Here is a 20,185-nt window from a genome sequence, read left to right as displayed (position 1 = left end):
AGGAGTGAGCCGACTGTAAACTACGGGCTCTGGATGATAATACGTCCATACAGGCTCATCAGTTGTAAGGAACGTACTACTGTGGACAGGGGATGCTGATAATGGAGGCAGCTATGCGTGTGTGGGGCGGGGGCATATGCGAAGTATCTGTACCCTCTGTTCAATTTTGTTCAATGTTATGAACCTAAAACTGTTCTACAAAATAAAGTGTTAGAAACAAACACCCCTGGCCCAGCATCTCCCTAAGGACTCTAGGAAGCAAGGAGGCACCTATGTTCCTCCATCGCGGACCAACAGGAATTTCCTAATCAGTAAAATAAATTCAATCAATCATTCCAACAGACTCTCTCCAAGGACCGTAACTATCCCCCGCACCAATTCCCAAATCCTGCTACTTACAAATGGCGACTCAGTGGCCCTACATGTGACATCTAGAGTTTGTCCAGCTGGACCTAACAGTAGATAAATTATTTTATTTGAGTAAGGAAAGAAAATTTCTTCTCCCTTCTTTCCTGCCACCAGCTGCTGCTGTGACCAAGCCCCAAAGCCATCCAGTCCTCCCCAGAGTTGGGGCTTTTCTCAAACAAGAGTCCTCTGGACTCATGCGTTATCTGTACTTCTGGTAAAGCCAGGACAAAGTATGCTGCAGGTAGGTGGTTCTTGTGGGAACTGAGGGATCCCTGCAGAGGCTGTGGCTGAGTATAAACGCAGCCCCCAGACAAAGGGAACACCAACTGAGAGAACCTAGCATCACTTCCTGCCAGCCGGTGCCCGTCTCGGGCCTGACCTCACCGGGAAGCGCTCACACTTCTCCCAGGAGAAATCCATGCACCCAGGGCAGCTTTTAAAGGGACCTTCTCCAGACTAGGACACGGGCACCACAAGCCTTTCCAGCCCCAGCAGAGCAACCCCTATGCGCCTCCAAACCTGTTGATGTAAGGGAAGAAGTACAACCTCGAGTCTTCCAGAAACACTCCTGGCAACAGCCGGCGGATCGTGTGGCTACTGCCCCAGGTTGAAAAGGACAAGGAGGCGGCCAACCCGCGCGGACGCGGAGGGCAGAGCACAGGCGCCGCGACCCAAGGGCGGCTCGGAGAGCGGGCCTGGGAAAACCTCTGCTCCCTTTCCTTCCCTAAGGAAACACTCCTTGCCAGATGGTGGCCCAACTGAGAAAACAACATTCACTCTGTCAGGCCGGGCCTGGGGCAAGGACAGAGAGCTGGAACTGGTGCTCCCAGGGAGCCCACTGCCCAGCAGAAGGGACGGTCTTCCAGACGGACACGCAGAGCCACTTCACACAGACAGGATGGGGGTGCCAGGGTGCAGGTGTGACGACGGCTTGGGGTGAGAAGAGTCACGTCCTGTGTTGAAAAGACAGGAGCAGCAGCGAGATGGAGGAGAGGGGGGAGGGCAGGGGAGTTTCTGAAAAGAAATCTAACAAGAAAAGGCTTGGAGGAAACACAAGAAAGCTCCCCGACAGTCAGGGAGTGCTAAGAAGCTGCTGGTGAAGGCACGTGGCAGGAGAGTCGAGGATGGGCACGTGGGGGGCTGTGGACGGCCTTCCGTGCCGTGTCACCGGGGTGGGCGTGACACTTATACCTGGGTTCTCGGGCCTGGCTCCAGCAGGATCCAGGGGAGTCAAAAAAGCACAGAGACACCTGAACCCCCAACATTCAGAATCTAGTCTCCGGGGAGGAGCCAGGGTATCTTCTTAAAAAACAGTCTACAGGTGATTCAGGTAGCTGAGGAGAATGGACGGGAAGGGAAGAAGATGGGAGGTGAGGACATCGGCCACGCGAGGGCAGGGCACCAGGATAAAGTGGGGAGAGGGCGGGAGACACGACGTTAAGCCTCCAAGAAGCGGTCACTCACCCCACACAGGCCGAGGGAGAGGGAGGCATTTAGGCCAAGACCCATATTCTCCTGACAGCGACTGGGTGGATGCCGAAGCCCACAGGGTATGCAGGGGAGAGGCAAGCTTGGGGTGACAGGTGGACAGAGGGGCCCGAAGCTCAGGACAGGCAAGGGGGCTGGAGACTGCGGAGCAGTGAGTGAGCGGAGTGGAGGCGCCCCGGCTGCGGGGTGAGGGGTGCGTGGGCACAGAAGGGCGGCACGGGCGGAGCCAGCGATGATGGGATGTGGTGTGAGGCTGGACGGGCGCTGTGCCCTGGCTCCCCAGTGAAGCCTCTGGGAAGTGAGAGGGGTGCCAGCTGGAGGAGACGGAGGAGGAGACCGTGGTCAGACTGACGCCCAGGAGCCTCCCGGGCAGGAGGCGGCGCTTTGGCAACTTCACAGCTCCACGCACACCCCCCTGCACGCCCTGGTTTCAGTACAAACACTGAATGGGGACAAAGAGCCGCAGAGCCGTCCTCGGAGCAGCGCCCCGCACTACACACAACCTGCGCAGAGGCCCTCCGTGTGGCGCAGAAAGACACCGGACAAAGCTCAGGTCGAGCACCGAGCAGCGGTGACGTTCAGTCTAAACTCAAACCCCAGGGATGCGAATGCAGGCGCAGCCCCTGGAGCCGCCCAGGCGGGGAGAGCCCGGTCCCCAGAGGGCAAGGCCTGCCCTTCCTGCCTCTGCCCATCCCAGCCCTGCCTGACCTCTCGCCCTCTGCTGAGATGCCTTTCTGTGGCTCCAGACACACACCTCTATCGCAGCGCCGTCTACACTCTGTCATGCTGGTCCCGCAGGAGACTGGGGGATTCGGCACCGGCTGCTGTCCGGAACCACCTGTAGGGCTGACAGAGCGCTCATACCAGCGCGAGTAGACTCGGTGCCCGGGCCAAGCCAGCCTCTCTGGCTGCCAAGTCCCACGCTGCTTCCAGCAGAAGCTGTCCTGCCCTCAGGGCCTGCTCAACTTTTCTGAGCCGAGGTGGCCACTCTTGACTTCAAGAGGACACTGGCCCAAGGGTCAGCAGCTCCTGAGCCGGTCTGAGGCAAGGCGCCACAGTGCTAAGCCGACAGAGGGGCTCCCAGGGGGATGGGTCCAGGGGAGCATGGAGGATAGAGAAGACAGTGGAGCAGAGAGGTGCCCAGAGGAGGGGGGCTCCAGCGGAGACGGGGGGAGCGGACGGACCCAGCTGCCTCCCGCTTTCCTTCTACCCCTATGTGGTGACCTCTCTTTTCCTTGTAGAGGCCTGAGTCTCGTGTTTGCAACCAACAGGGCCCTAATGAATACGGGGAAAGACGAGAAAGGGGGCTTCAGGTCCCCACTGCTCCTTCTGCCACACGAGACTGCCGTCAACTGTGGCCGAAGTGGCACACGGATGCATCTGTTTCTGTAACCAAACTAAATCTAAATGCTAACCATCTCTGGACTTGAAATGTGGAGAGGCTTGGTTAAGAGACAATTCTATTAGTCTCCAAGCTCTGTTTCTACATTTGCTGGTTACCCACTTGCACGAGTGCAGGAAGTAGTAAAAGGTTACCGGCACTCGGGAAGGGGAGCTCCAGAGACACAGCTTCTGGAACCCAAACCAGATCTCTTCTCACTCCCGCTTCTCAAGATGGCAGAAATAATTCAGACCATCAAGGATACGCATAGCACGTGCGGTGGCTAAAAGTCTGATAACTGAAATTACATCCAATACTTAACTTGCTGATTTTGTTATGATAAATTCTGTTACCAAAATCAGTAAGCCACTTTGAGCTTGAGTCCAAAGAGAGATGTCAAAAGGAACAGAAAGAGAAAAAGATGGAAAGTCAGCATTACTTCCGAAGGCGCCCTCATTCCCCCAGGCCCAGGGGGCGCAGCTGCCCGGACTGCATGCAGGCCTAGGCTGGAGGCGGGGAGGACGCACTACCCTGGGCCAGACTCACTTCCCAAGGCACCGCCCTCCCGCAGCTCAGCTTCAGACAGAGGAGGTAAGAAGAGGTGAATGAGAAGCTACCCAGAACCTCAGTCAGCAAGGTCACTGCGCGGCCCAGGTCAGAGTTCTGGTGCAGAGGGCATATTAGGAAGGGTGTGAATTTGTCTTAGGTGTGCGAGGCATAAACATTATTACTGATACTTTGCACAAAGAGGTGCTTAATGTCCTGGGTGGGGATCAGACCTAGTGCCCTCCTTCAGGAAACACCCTCCAGTGTGCATGACAGAGCACTCAAGACCTTCTAGAAAATACAGGCAAGGCTGTGCTGGTCTCTGGTTTGGGTTATTTCTGGAGGATTTAAGAAGGGCCCTCCAGGAACAGAACTTCCGAGCAGAAGAGGGAGGTGACAGTCCGGGCTCGGCGGTCCCAGAAGCTGCTGAGCCTTGACCCTCACCTGCGGCTGAAGCCTCCCCCTCAGGCCTCTTCTGCTGTCACATCTTATAACTTCACAGAACTTTCCCAACAGTCGAGTTCTCAGCTAAAGAGAAACCCCAGTACAACTGCCTTGCTGACTGAAAGGCACCTGGCCTCAGCTGGCTCCTCAACTTGTCTTTCACAGGCTCATCGGGGCTGGTGCTCCCGGGAAACACCACCACCACTCCTGTAAGCAAACCTTCATTTGGGCCGACTCCCTCTCTAGGCTGGTACATGTGCAGCCCTCCCGTCACGGAAGAGATGCTCACTTCACCATTACGGGAGGGCCCACACTCAGCCAACCCTGGAGAACAGAGCACAGAGCGCTCTTCCCCGGTAACAGGAGAAGAAGCTGAGGCAACCCAAGGGTCAACCTTGGCTCAAACTGCCCACCCTCCCCAAATCTTGCCAGAAGAAAGAAACACACTCCCCCTAGTCTCCAGCGGACTGCTGGTCTGTCTTCTTCCCTTTTCCTCCCCTGATTTTAACACACACACAGGCCCTCTTGCGTTTTCGTTACCACTACCACCAAATACTGTCAGAGAGAAATAAAAACCAAAACAAATTTTTAAAATTTTGCCAATGAGACAAACATACCTTAACAAAGCATCTGCACTTCTAGATGCAATGGCTGATGGAAAGGATGTGGGGAACAGGAATGCCTGCCTTGCTGGGGAGAACGTCAACTGACCACACTTCAGTCAAGCGGAAGATGCTAGGACCCAGCCATTCAGCTTCTCGCTATGACCCCAGAGCAACCCTGCTTCAAACGGTTACAGAATGCTGAGCTACAGGGCTCCCCGCAGGGGAAAGGAAAAATACACCACGTCTCAGGTTACTTCCCAAAGCTGCTGCTTACCAGATGGACTCTATTTTTTAATTTTTTTACCAACAGCTTAAGTATTTTAATTGTTTCCAACTAAGCTTGTTCATTATAAATATATAATAAAAATGTACAAAGAATAACGTTGCACTTTTTGGTTAGAGTTAAGTCAAAGGCATTCATCAATAAGGAATCTTCGGATGTGAATATTCCAGAAATTTCTCTAAGCCATCTGATGAGGAAATTGTCTCTGAATATTACCTTACTTTGGAAGGTATTGGCGGACATTTAAATTGAACTCAGACTTCTTCAAAATAAACCTTAATTTAAAAAAACTATTCTGGCCTGAGCGTCTGGCTTCCAATCTGCCTGAATCTCAGTGCTGCCTGAGATCCTTCCCTTCGGGACACTGATAGTTCTAGGAAAACCCTCAACTACCAGGAGCCACTAAAAATAAAATAGGCCACTTGGATGATCACAAAGGTTTGAGAGACAACCAAGAGTCAGGGCAGGGTTGAAGGAGGAGGCTCATCTCCTCCATGAGGCCCCTCCTTCAAGATTGGGAGAGGGGGCTGTTTATCTAATGCATAGACACCAACACAGAGTCGAGCAAAATGAAGAAATCGAAGACTATGTTCCAAACAAAAGAAAAGACAGAACCTCAGAAAAAGCCCCTAATGAAATGGAGAATTGACTAGAAAGCTTTTCTGAAAACTAAAATGACTAGTTTAAACAACTTGTATATGAACGTGAAGCATGAAAACAAATTTACACAAATGAGAGCCCTAAAGGAAGGAATGGCTACCTTGATTTAAGGCAGCCTGGGAGCATGTCTTAAAAAGCAGTTATGCAAGATGATTAAGTTCCATATATATGCTGTAAAACACTGTGGCTATAATTAGCAACATTGTATTATACACTTAAACATTTATTAAGAGGCCACGTGGCTGACAGGGTCTTGGTGCTCCAGCTGGGTGTCAGGCCTGTGCCTCTGAGGTGGGAGAGCCGAGTTCAAGACATTGGTCCACCAGAGACCTCCTGGCTCCATGTAATATCAAACAGGAAAAGCTCTCCCAGAGATCTCCATCTCAATGCTAAGACCCAGCTCCACTCAACGACCAGCAAGCTACAGTGCTGGACACCCTATGCCAAACAACTAGCAAGACAGGAACACAACCCCACCCATTAGCAGAGAGGCTGCCTAAAATCATAATAAGGTCAGACACCCCAAAACACACCACTGGACGCAGACCTGCACACCAGAAAGACAAGATCCAGCCTCATCCACCAGAACACAGGCACCAGTCCCCTCTACCATGAAGCCTACACAAACCCCTGAACCAACCCCTTAGCCATTGGGAGGAGACACCAAAAACAACAGGAACTATGAACCTGCAGCCTGCGAAAAAGAGACCCCAAACACAGTAAGTTAAGGAAAATGAGAAGACAGAGAAACACACAGCAGATGAAGGAGCAAGGCAAAAACCCACCAGACCTAACAAATGAACAAGAAGTAGGCAGTCTACCTGAAAAAGAATTCAGAGTAATGATAGTAAAGATGATCCAAAATCTTGGAAACAGAATGGAGAAAATACAAGAAACGTTTAACAATGACCTAGAAGAACTAAAGAGCAAACAAACAATGATGAACAACACAATAAATGAAATTAAAAATTCTCTAGAAGGAATCAATAGCAGAATAACTGAGACAGAAGAACGGATAAGTGACCTGGAAGATAAAATAGTGGAAATAACTACTGCAGAGTAGAATAAAGAAAAAGGAATGAAGAGAATTGAGAACAATCTCAGAGACCTCTGGGACAACACTAAACGCACCAACATTCGAATTACAGGGGTTGCAGAAGAAGAGAAAAAAAAAGGGACTGAGAAAATATTTGAAGAGATTATAGTTGAAAACTTCCCTAATATGGGAAAGGAAATGGTCAATCAAGTCCAGGAAGCACAGAGAGTCCCATACAGGATAAATCCAAGGAGAAACAGGCCAAGACACATTTTAATCACACTATCAAAAATTAAATACAAAGAAAAAATATTAAAAGCAGCAAGGGAAAAACAACAAATAATATACAAGGGAATCCCCATAAGGTTAACAGCTGATCTTTCAGCAGAAACTCTGCAAGCCAGAAGGGAGTGGCAGGACATATCTAAAGTGATGAAAGGGAAAAACCTACAACCAATATTACTCTACCAAGCAAGGATCTCATTCAGATTCAATAGAGAAATTAAAACCTATACAGACAAGCAAAAGCTAAGAGAATTCAGCACCACCAAACAAGCTTTACAATGAATGCTAAAGGAACTTCTCTAGGCAGGAAACACAAGAGAAGGAAAAGACCTACAATAACAAACCCAAAACAATTAAGAAAATGGTAATAGGAACATACATATCGATAACTACCTGAAATGTAAATGGATTAATTGCTCCAACCAAAAGACACAGACTGGCTGAATGGAGACAAAAACAAGACCCGTATATGTGCTGTCTACAAGAGACCCACTTCAGACCTAGGGACACATACAGACTGAAAGTGAGGAGATGGAAAAAGATAATCCATGCAAATGGAAATCAAAAGAAAGCTAGAGTAGCAATTCTTATATCAGACAGAATAGACTTTAAAATAGACTATGGGCTTCCTGGTGGCGCAGTGGTTGAGAGTCTGCCTGCTGATGCAGGGGACACAGGTTTGTGCCCTGGTCCGGGAAGATCCCACATGCCGCGGAGCGGCTGGGCCCGTGAGCCATGGCCGCTGAGCCTGCGCATCCAGAGCCTGTGCTCCGCAACGGGAGAGGCCACAACATTGAGAGGTCCGCGTACCGCAAAAAAATAAAAATAAAATAAAGACTATTACAAGAGACAAAGAAGGACACTACATAATGATCAAGGGATCAAACCAAGAAGAAGATGTAACAACTGTAAATATTTATGCACCTAACAATGGAGCACCGCAACACATAAGGCAAATGCTAACAGCCATAAAAGGGGAAATTGACAGTAATACAATAGTAGGGGACTTTAACACCCCACTTTCACCAAGGGACAGATTATCCAAAATGAAAATAAGGAAACACAAGCTTTAAAAGATACATTAAACAAGATAGACTTAATTGATATTAATAGGACATTCCAACGAAAAACAACAGAATACACTTTCTTCCCAAGTGCTCATGGGACACTCTCCAGGACAGATCATATCTTGGGTCACAAATCAAGCCTTGGTAAATTTAAGAAAACTGAAATCTTATCAAGCAGCTTTTCCAACCACACTGCTATGAGACAAGATATCAATTACAGGAAAAGATCTGTAAAAATCAGAAACACATGGAGGTTAAATAACCAAGAGATCACTGAAGAAATCAAAGAGGAAATGAAAAAATACCTAGAAACAAATGACAATGAAAACACGACAACCCAAAACCTATGGGATGCAGCAAAAGCAGTTCTAAGAGGGAAGTTAGCAATACAATCCTACCTCAAGAAACAAGAAACATCTCAAATACACAACCAAACCTTACACCTAAAGCAATTACAGAAAGAAGAACCAAAAAACCCCAAAGTAAGCAGAAGGAGAGAAATCATAAAGATCAGATCAGAAATAAATGAAAAAGAAATGAAGGAAACAATAGCAAAGATCAATAAAACTAAAAGCTGGTTCTTTGAGAAGATAAACAAAATTGATAAACCATTAGCCAGACTCATCAAGAAAAAAAGAGAGAAGACTCAAATCAAAAGAAATAGAAATGAAAAAGAAGTAACAACTGACACTGCAGAAATACAAATGATCATGAGAGATTACTGCAAGCAACTATATGTCAATAAAATGGACAACCTGGAAGAAATGGACAAATTCTTAGAAATGCACAACCTTCCGAGACTGAACCAGGAAGAAATAGAAAATATAAACAGACCTATCACTAGCAATGAAATTGGGACTGTCATTAAAAATCTTCCAACAAACAAAAGTCCAGGACCAGAAGGCTTCACAGGCGAATTCTATCAAACATTTAGACAAGAGCTAACACCTATCCTTCTCAAACTCTTCCAAAATATAGCAGAGGGAGGAACACTCCCAAACTCATTCTATGAGGCCACCATCACCCTGACACCAAAACCAGACAAAGATGTCACAAAGAAAGAAAACTACAGGCCAATATCACTGATGAACATAGATGCAGAAATACTCAACAAAATACTAGGAAACAGAATCCAACAGCACATTAAAAGGATCATACACTCGATCCTCATGATCAAGTGGGGTTTATCCCAGGAATGCAGGGATTCTTCAATATAGGCAAATCAACGTGATACACTATATTAACAAACTGAAGGAGAAAAACCATATGATCATCTCAATAGATGCAGAGAAAGCTTTCAACAAAATTCAACCCCATTTATGATAAAAACCCTCCAGAAAGCAGGCATAGAGGGAACTTACCTCAACATAATAAAGGCCATATATGACAAACCCACAGCCAACATTGGTCTCAATGGTGAAAAACTGAAACCATTTCCACTAAGATCAGGAACAAGACAAGGTTGTCCACTCTCACCACTATTACTCAACATAGTTTTGGAAGTTTTAGTCACAGCAATCAGAAAATAAAAAGAAGTAAAAGGAATCCCAATCGGAAAAGAAGTAAAACTGTCACTGTTTGTAGATGACATGATACTATACATAGAGCATCCTAAAGATGCTACCAGAAAACTACTAGAGCTAATCAATGAATTTGGTAAAGTAGCAGGATACAAAATTAATGCACAGAAAATCTCTTGCATTCCTATCCACTAATGATGAAAAATCTGAAAGAGAAATTAAGAAAACACTCCCATTTACCACTGCAACAAAAAGAATAAAATACCTAGGAATAAGCCTACCTAAGGAGACAAAAGACCTGTATGCAGAAAACTGTAATACACCGATGAAAGAAATTAAATTGGGAGATTGGGATTGATATATATACACTAATATGTATAAAATGGATAACTAATAAGAACCTGCTGTATAAAAAAATAAATAAAATTCAAAAAAAACACCATATGTAAAAAAAAAAAAAGAAATGAAAGATTATACAAACAGATGGAGAGATATACCATGTTCTTGGACCGGAAGAATCTACATTGTGAAAATGACTATATTACCCAAAGCAATCTACAGATTCAATGCAATTCCTATCAAACTACCAACGGCATTTTTCACAGAAATAGAACAAAAAGTTTCACAATTTGTATGGAAACACAAAAGAGCCCAAAGAGCCAAAGCAATCTTGAGAAAGAAAAACGGAGCAGGAGGAATCAGGCTCCCTGACTTCAGACTATACTACAAAGCTACAGTAATCAAGACAGTATGGTACTGGCACAAAAACAGAAACATAGATCAATCAAACAGGATAGAAAGCCCAGAGATAAACCCATGCACATATGGTCATCTTATTTTTGATAAAGGAGGCAAAAATATACAATGGAGAAAAGACAGCCTCTTCAATAAGTGGTGCTGGGAAAACTGGACAGCTACATGTAAAAGAATGAAATTGGAGCACTCTCTAACACCATACACAAAAATAAACTCAAAATGGATTAAAGACCCAAATGTAATGCCAGAAACTATCAAACTCTTAGAGGGAAATATAGGGAGAACACTCCATGACATAAATCACAGCAAGATCCTTTTTGACCCACCTCCTAGAGAAATGGAAATAAAAACAAAAATAAACAAATGGGACCTAATGAAACTTAAAAGCTTTTGCAGCGCAAAGGAAACCATAAACAAGACCAAAAGACAACCCTCAGAATGGGAGAAAATATTTGCAAATGAAGCAACTGACAAAGGATTAATCTCCAAAATTTACAAGCAGCTCATGCAGCTCAATATCAATAAAACAAACAGCCCAATCCAAAACTGGGCAGAAGACCTAAATAGACATTTCTCCAAAGAAGATATACAGATTGCCAAGAAACACATGAAAGGATGCTCAACATGACTAATCATTAGAGAAATGCAAATCAAAACTACAATGAGGGGCTTCCCTGGCGGGCGCAGTGGTTGAAAGTCTGCATGCCAATGAAGGGAACAACGGGTTCGTGCCCCGGTCTGGGAAGATCCCACATGCCGTGGAGCGGCTGGGCCTGTGAGCCATGGCCGCTGAGCCTGCGCGTCCGGAGCATGTGCTCCGCAATGGGAGAGGCTGCAACAGTGAGAGGCCCGCGTACCGAAAAAAAAAAAAAAAAAAAAATAGAGGGACAACCTCTGGAGCAACAAACTGCGGAGAGTAGCTGCTCCAGTTCATACCACGCTGCTCTTAGTTACGTGAGGGGCGAGGGAGGGAAGGGAAAAAAGGAGATTCTTACACAGATTCCATTTCCAAGTCATCTTCTTCCTGAGAAAGTTGTAGGTAGGGGTTATCTGAAGCTGGACGGAACTTATACCCCGTTAGAACAAAGAACACCAGCGTGGCCATTTCATCCAGGAGCTGCAAATTTTAAAACCACCCCCAAATAAAGGGATTAGAATATTGTTCTTCAGAAAGCAGTGGAACTAAACAAACTGACCCCCTCCCCCCGACCACTCGCCGATCAGTCACTCAAATGCCAGAGCTGACCGCTGGGGAGCATTTTCCTTAGAGGATTTGCTGAAGCCTTAGCTAGGAGCATTCTGCCCAGAGATGATATTTGAGACTCCTTGCTTTAAGTGTCTTCATTGGCATCTTTTAAGAGCTCATTACATACATACATTTTCCTACAGTGTCTAAAGCACCAAGTGAGAGCCTCCAGAAAAAAGTCTCGAAATCATATGGTGGCTACCCTAGTAGTTAAACTAGTTCTAGTATATTGCAAAGATACTTCATTATTGAAATAGTAATAATGGGCAAGAAAAAGGGAGGTCTGGATTCCAAGCTATTCTAAGCCCTATAACTGGCTTCATCTAGATTTTAATTATACAGGGCAAGTCTTTCTCGGCCTGAGGCTTTTCTCTGCAAAAACTTTTAAAATTGAAAACTAAAATCAATAATGCAATTACTTCCAGGTTTCTCATGTAATCCAGCAGCTTTCCTGGACAAACATATCGTCTTAATTGCAGACCGGAAGAGACAAAAGGTCTTAGTGGCCACTGCCAAATAAATTAGTAACGATCCTAAGTTACACCCTAAGACTTCATCCTCAGACACAAATTCTCTGGCACTGTCCCCTGTGAGCAGCATACCTGGTAGAGCCACTTCCACTGGAACGGAACAGCAAGTTTGAGGAGAAATGCAATAATCCTGGTGAAGTATATGTAACATACGATCTATATGAGGAGCAAAGAAAACAAGAAATAAAATCAACATAGAAATTATGGCACCCCTTTCTTCCAATGACCTGCTTTCACAAATTAACTATAAAAGAGAAAACAGAATTACCTGAAGATCATTTGACACTTACAGTGCTAATTAATAAACATGGCAGAGAGACAGATGCTCTGCTAGTTACACTAGAAAGGATTTCTTCTTTTTCTCTAGGTGACCAAGATATTGACTGATCACAGTCACACCCACTGGGAGGACACTTTGCTGTAGTTGCTCTTAATTCCTGAGTAACCCCTTCGTCGCCTAATTCTCATACATAACCCACTGATTTCAAGCCCCAAAGGGTAATAGTTTTTTATTCCCAGGATTTGAGAAATATTTTCCAGCAGTAATAGCGAAATAAAGCCACACAGGGAAAATACTGATTTTTAGTCTCTTCAGCAGATGCTGCAAATGTTTGAGGTCCACGCTCAGAGGAAGTACCAATAATCCTAAGCATTCTAGTAAGAGAGGACGTGAAAAGGATTCAACATGCTGACCCCTCGAGAGTGGACGGCTCACTGGGACCGCACCCAGGGCAGACAGGCTTGCAGGGGACTGTGCAAAGTGACAGTCAATGCCAAAACCACAGATGAAGATGACTCAGAAGCTTTCGTTTAGTAGTACGGAAGCAAATTCTAGAAGAAATCTATACCTTATATAGTCCAGGAAATTATGACTCTAATAACTTATAGTAAGTCCTGCCTTTGGTGCTACGTTTATATGGACTTTTCATGTTCATTCCAGTCCTGTTTGTAGATATGATCCCATTTTTGTAAATGAATTTTTTAAAAAGCAAGTCAAAGGAACAGCTATGCGTGGCATATGCCTAGAAAGGAATCTAGCAAAATAACCACTGAACTGTTAACCATAATACCTGGGGGAGGAGGAAGAAAAGGGGAAGGGGTATAGAAGGTCGGGGTCATAAGGGGCTTTTGCTGTGTTCCTATAATCCTGCATTTTAAAAATATCAAGCATGTATTAATTTTCTGAGTATTTGAAGCCAAATTTAAAACTAAAATTTAAGAAGTAACTCAGATATTTAATTTCCCACGTCCACGGCCCCCATCTGGCTTTGTAAACGAAGCCCACACGCAGCTCCAGGCAGCACTTCCTGTGCTTTTACCAGTGTTTTGGAAGTTCACTAGCTCTACTCCATGAATTGACCTTACCTACAAATTTAGGAATTTTTTACTCACCAAGACGTAGTAATGTCTGAAAAGTTTCAGCTTTGCCAAGTTAATGGCAGCTGGGGAGAAGAAAGGAACAAAATGAGAGGCTACTTCTTTTCTCATTCTTAAAGCCCATCATATTCAGGTACCCTCTCAGTCAAGAGGCCAAGTCTAATGCACATGGGTACCGCCCAAGGGGTCGGGGGCACATCTGTATTTCTGGAAATGCAGTTTGGCAGGGTCTCCCCCAGTCACCAGGAAGAATTTGGGAGCTGTGGCGGCAACATGCTGGGACTCCCAGCTCCAGTAAACCAGTGCACCTCCCCACTCCACGTTCCGAAGCTTTAAACAGCCACGCTGAGAATACAGTGACACCACAGAAATCAGCAGACACTACCAATCAGGACTCTTCCCCCGCCACCCCCAAAGCCATCATTAAACATTTCAGCTCTGCCACTGTGGCTACAGGGCTGCACCCCCCAATAGGACCAGTCCCAGGTGGGTCCCTGAGCCCCATCCAGGGGAGCCTCCAGCTAACTGAGGGTATAAATTCAATTAACCCATGGGTGCGTCTTGCAAATTTCACTTAGGTTTTCACTAAGTGTCTTGTAACAGAGCCCTTGAAATACAACCTCCCCAGCTTTGCCCTACCTTCAAGATTGCTCAAGGTCAGGGAGCCAGGACAGCTAGCTTCCTGCCACCGCCAATGGCCATGAAATATTGATGACCACAGAGGGTAGCCTGGCTCCCTCCCCGACTGGCAATCCTTTCATTCATCATAAACCTCCCTGCAGGAGGCAAATTAATTTTGCTCAGTAACATTTAATTAGTGGTTCCCTTTAGGAATGGAATTGTGGGTGGTGAAGGAGCGACTTCCTTCTGTCTCCCTCCTCTGGCTCATGATTAGTCGGGGGGCAGTCAAGCTTAGGATTCCTGGAATCCTGAATTAATCTTCAAGGTGATTATCAACTAACAGTATCTGCAAGAATCCGCTCTGAGAAACCGAGTGTGTCAATGAGAGGAGGTTCAGAAAATCTGAGAAATTCTAACTCCCCAAATCGAGAGGCTATAATACCCACATACAGAGCTGTGATGGACTCGTGCACTCAGGTAACACCTGAAGAAGCTAAATGAAGCAGGCAGATCGGCAACAGCTTTCTTATCTAGCAACCCCTCTGGCAGTCTTGCTATTTTTTAAATTAAATCTCTCTGGTTCTCCGTCCTTCTTCATCTACTCTGACTCTGGGCCAGGCCCCTGGATGCAGCAGTGACCACGGCGCCTGCCCCAGGGGTGGCTGCCATCCCTTAGGGAAGGAGAGGCACTGGATCACTGGCCATCCACTCACAATGCTAAGCGCACAGAGTACTGGGCGGTGCGGGTGTGGGGTCAGGTTCTCCTCCCCGCCTGGGGGACAGGAGAGGCTTCACGAGGTCAAGATGTTAAAACAGAAGTGTCGGATAACTACGTCACCAGATTTCAAACTCTGCACGTTTGCATGAACCAGCGTTCCTTCTGTGTTCCTCTCTGCGTGCGAGTCTCTGCCCACACTGGCGGCAGTCAGCGACATGGCCAGCTGCTCCTGCACTCTGCCCCATAAAACCAGGTGGCCTACGAGAACTGGGCCCCTTCCAAACAAGCAAATCGGTCTTGAATTTGGACGTTCAATCCTCTTCTTTGTGAATAACTGACAAAAAACAGCACCAACAACCAGACCATTTAGACAATAAAAATGCTTTCCAAGTCTCTTCTGAATTTTGCTTGCTGAAATAAATCCTGGCAAATGAATCTCCTGCCTTTGCTTCAACAAGGAACATCAGCCCAACAGAGAGAAGCAGCATGTTTCTATTCCTGGATTTCATGGTGCTGTGCTGGGATATGCATGGTTGCCATGGCCACGCCCAACTGAAGGGCTCCCAACTCAGACTAAGGGGATAGGGAGGAAAGACAGGATTCCCAAAGGAAGTGGTGTCCAAGCAGAGGCCTGACGGGGGCTCAGGAGGGAGCGAGAGTGGAGAGGCCGAGCAGAGAGAACGTTGGGGAAGAGCAGATACCAAGGTTTGGAGATGCTGGTATCACGTCTCGGTGCAGAGAAAGCAGCTCAGCGCAGCTGGACTGCGGAGAGGCTAGGGACACGGCTGGGCTGAGGACAAAGCCCCAAACTCAGTCAGACGCAGACCACGAGCTGCTCTCCTCGTTGATGCCAAGGCCCCAGGGAGCCTCTGAAGCATCTCAAGCAGGGCAAAGCCTGAATCACATCTACATTTTGGAATAATCTCTCTGGGGAAAAGATGGAAGAGTCAAGAATAAGAGCCCAGGGGCTTCCCTGGCGGTCCAGTGGTTAGGACTCGGCACTTCCACTGCCGAGGGCCAGGGCCCAATCCCTGGTCGCGGAACTAAGATCCCACAAGCTGTGCAGTGTGGCCACAAAAAAAAAAAAAGAAGAATGAGAGCCCCACTAAGGTCAAAAACCCTGAATTTGACACCTCATTGTAGTTTTGATTTGCATTTCTCTAATGATTAGTCATGTTGAGCATCCTTTCATGTATTTGTTGCCAGTCTGTGTATCTTCTTTGGAGAAATGTCTATTTAGGTCTTCTGCCCATTTTTGGATCGGGTTGTTTGTTTCTTTGTTATTGAGCTGCATGAGCTGCTTGTAAATTTTGGAGATTAATCCTTTGTCAGTTGCTTCATCTGCAAATATTTTCTCCCATTCTGAGGGTTGTCTTTCGGTCTTGTTTATGGTTTCCTTTGCTGTGCAAAAGCTTTGAAGTTTCATTAGGTCCCATTTGTTTATTTTTGTTTTTATTTCCATTTCTCTAGGAGGTGGGTCAAAAAGGATCTTGCTGTGATGTATGTCATAGAGTGTTCTGCCTATGTTTTCCTCTAAGAGTTTGATAGTGTCTGGCCTTACATTTAGGTCTTTAATCCATCTTGAGCTTATTTTTGTGTATGGTGTTAGGGAGTGATCTAATCTCATACTTTTACATGTACCTGTCCAGTTTTCCCAGCACCACTTACTGAAGAGGCTGTCCTTTCTCCACTGTACATTCCTGCCTGAATGGCCATCATCAAAAAATCTAGAAACAATAAACGCTGGAGAGGGTGTGGAGAAAAGGGAACACTCTTGCACTGCTGGTGGGAATGTGAATTGGTACAGCCACTATGGAGAACAGTATGGAGGTTCCTTAAAAAACTACAAATAGAACTACCACATGACCCAGCAATCCCACTACTGGGCATATACCCTGAGAAAACCATAATTCAAAAAGAGTCATGAACCAAAATGTTCATTGCAGCTCTATTTACAATAGCCCGGAGATGGAAAAAACCTACGTGTCCAGCATCAGATGAATGGATAAAGAAGATGTGGCACATATATACAATGGAATATTACTCAGCCACAAAAAGAAACGAAACTGAGCTATTTGTAATGAGGTGGATAGACCTAGAGTCTGTCATACAGAGTAAAGTAAGTCAGAAAGAGAAAGACAAATACCGTATGCTAACACATATATATGGAATTTAAGGGAAAAAAATGTCATGAAGAACCTAGGGGTAAGACAGGAATAAAGACACAGACCTACTAGAGAATGGACTTGAGGATATGGGGAGGGGGAAGGGTAAGTTGTGACAAAGCGAGAGAGAGGCATGGACATATATACACTACCAAACGTAAGGTGGATAGCTAGTGGGAAGCAGCCGCATAGCACAGGGAGATCAGCTTGGTGCTTTGTGACCGCCTGGAGGGGTGGGATAGGGAGGGTGGGAGGGAGGGAGACACAAGAGGGAAGAGATATGGGAACATATGTATAATTTGTTATAAAGCAGAAACTAACACACCATTGTAAAGCAATTATACTCCAATAAAGATGTAAAAAAAAAAAAAACCTTGAATTTGTAGAGGTTCCTCGAAGTGACAAGGGATCTGTCTGACAGGGCAGAGCAGTGGCGGGCCAGGGAACAAGGTGGATCCTGTCTTAGTGGCTGAGGGAGGGGTGGGATGAAGTTGAGAGTACCAGAGAGAATTCTTCAGGTGAAGTCTGAGCCCCCCGCCATCACAGGAAAGCAAATCAGGGGCAGAGGGAGGGCTGACTGAGAGGAAGCAGAGGGGTCAGGCCACCGCAGGTCTCCATGGGATCAGAGGAAGGCGGGGAGGCACTGCCTCTCCCATCCCCCTGCGATCTGCACCACACGGCTGCCTGTCAGACACTCCGAGAAGTCAGGCAGGCCAGGAAGCAGTCAAAAAATGAGCCTGCACATGACGTCCAGGCAACACGAGGAAACGTCAGCACGGGCACCGATGCCACGCCATCCCAGGACACGTGCTGGAACAGATAAACGGACCTCGGGAACAACCGGTGTTGACTCTTAAGAAATGCAGCCACAATACGCAGGGCTCAGGGTTGATCCCGAAACCCACCAGTCACGACAGACATCATTTCCAGTCACAAGAAAGACATCCGTTTGCAAGTCTGCTGCTCGTGGGATCAGGCTCCCGGGTCCCACATGGGTGTTCCAGTCACAGCCATGGCTGTGAAGGCAGGAAGCAAGCTCACTTATTGTTGTGAGTAACAGCGTAGGCCCTGCACATCTGAACATCTTGGGTTCTAATTCCAACTGTGCTGTTTACTAGCTGTGTGACCTCAGATAATTCACCTAACTTCTCTGAGCCTCAGTTCCTTCATCTGTAAAACAAGAATAACACCACCTACCACTAGGGTTGGTTGGAGGAATTGACTGACACGGTACGTGGAAGACAAACAGCACACAGTAAGCACTAGACGAACGTCTGAGGTTACAGCATCAGGACTGTATTAGGATTACAGCTGATCCTTGAACAACACGGATTTGAACTGCTCAGGTCCACCCTTACGTGGATTTTTTTCCCCAACTGTAAATACTACAGTACTAGGGGACCCGTGCTTTGTGGAACGCAGATACGGAAGAACAGCGGTGACTGTTATACTCACCGATTTTCGACTGCGCAGAGGGTTCGACTGCCCCAAGCCCCGCGCTGTTCAAGGGTCAACTGTTTATAGTTTTCCAATACCAAATGCGTTGTGGTGGCTGCCACATCTGGCAGGAGTCCAGGCTCTAGTAAGTGAAACGGGAACAAGTGGTGGCCCTGGGCTCTCCTGGAAGCAGGGCTGCCATGTGCACATGCTGAGTCAGCACGCTGAGCAGAGGAGGACCAGCTCCGAGGGCGCAACCTCACCGGTGTGCTGCAATGGGCAGTGATGCAGCACGTCGCAGCCTGGAATCCCAAGCCTGGAATCCCAAGCCTCCCCTTGCTTTTTCTTCCCTGCAGCTAAGAGCGCCGAAGGCGTGCGGCTTACTGGGCCGCGGCAGGGCTGGCCTCCCATGGGAGTGAGGCTCACCACGTCTGGGCTGGCTATTTTTGATCCCACCACGAGGAACAGCAAATATGGTAAAAGAATGAGCAAGATGAGAGGAAAAATACCTCGGGAGGAGCCAGGAGACCCGAATTCTAGTCACCGCACCATCGTAACTCAGTGTGCCCTAGCCTGGCCTGCCACTTCCTTCTCTGGGCATTGGTCTCCTTTAGAGGAGAATGTCTTAGTGGTGGGTTAGAATTTCTTTATGGCAATGGCTCTTAACCGGTGAGCACCAGAATCATCTGGAGAGCTTTAGTTCAGGACAGATGCCCAGGTTGCCCCTGATTCTTCTGCAATTGGGCCTGGCTATAAGGATTCTGAAAAGCCTCCCAGGGAATGGGGAAGGGCAGGGATTCGGGGCAGGGAGGGAGCAGGTCCACCTGCTTCAGGAGCTCCTACAAGGCTGGCCTCTGGTGGATTCCTCTTCCTCCCACTCACTCTCAGGAAAACAGCCATGACTCTGGGTTTTGGCAAGTGCTTTTTACTGATGAGCACAGAACAAGTGCCCACGAGGCAGGAAGAACCCAGGTTCTCATATACTTAACAAGTCAGTTCTCTGACGCAGTAGCAAAAGAGCGAACGCGCCCGGCCTAGAGGAAACACCACACCTTCCCTAGACTTTCACCTTTCCTCTTTACACCAATGGGTAACTAAACAGGCTGGCAAGAAGGCAGGTCGTCCCCTTCCTCCCCAGTGGTCTTCCCTGGGTGGTCTCGGAACTGTGACAATGAAAAGAACAATAGTGCTGGTGGTCACATCTATTGAGTGGTAACCACGCACCAGGCATCTGCCTGGGCACCCCTCATGCTTCATCTCATGTAATCCTCACAACATCCTCTATGAGGGAAGAGGCATTGTTACCACTGCCTCACAGATGAAGGACTCAGGCCTGAAGAAGTTTTGTAAATTACCAAGGTCACATAGCTTGTAAGTGGGGAGGCCAGCGCTCAAACCCAAGTCCCTCCCTCCAAGGACCAAGCTTTTAACACCTACACTTTGTGCTAAGAGAAAAGCAATTCATAGCTTTGTAATCCACTGGCAGCTCAGGGATGTGGTGGCGGCTCAGAGTGTGGGCAATGCCCAGGAGCTGCCAGCAATCCAGTACTGAGGAGTCAATACTGGATGGTCCATGGGACACACAGAGGCAAAGGCCCACGACAGCCACTTA

At 46.9% G+C, this 20,185-nt stretch overlaps 1 protein-coding gene across 3 annotated transcripts in view; it reads right to left on the bottom strand.

The window, feature by feature from the left end:
- GPR107 (G protein-coupled receptor 107) overlaps positions 1-20,185 on the bottom strand; it is a 75,581-nt gene that overhangs the window by 5,813 nt on the left and 49,583 nt on the right. For 2 of the 3 annotated variants that reach the window (XM_033858846.2, XM_033858845.2), the window contains 3 exons: positions 13,648-13,697; positions 12,328-12,411; positions 11,475-11,596 (listed from right to left, as the gene is read on the bottom strand). In XM_033858846.2, coding sequence (XP_033714737.1) covers positions 11,475-11,596; positions 12,328-12,411; positions 13,648-13,697 — 256 coding nt within the window. The remainder of the gene's footprint in view (positions 1-11,474; positions 11,597-12,327; positions 12,412-13,647; positions 13,698-20,185) is intronic. The other variant, XR_012332740.1, reaches the window with a different exon arrangement.

The sequence above is a fragment of the Tursiops truncatus genome, chromosome 6 (genome assembly GCF_011762595.2).
Source record: "Tursiops truncatus isolate mTurTru1 chromosome 6, mTurTru1.mat.Y, whole genome shotgun sequence".
NCBI lineage: Eukaryota > Metazoa > Chordata > Mammalia > Artiodactyla > Delphinidae > Tursiops > Tursiops truncatus.
Note: the sequence above shows the minus strand (reverse complement) of the source record. Positions and strands in the feature narration are given on the sequence as shown.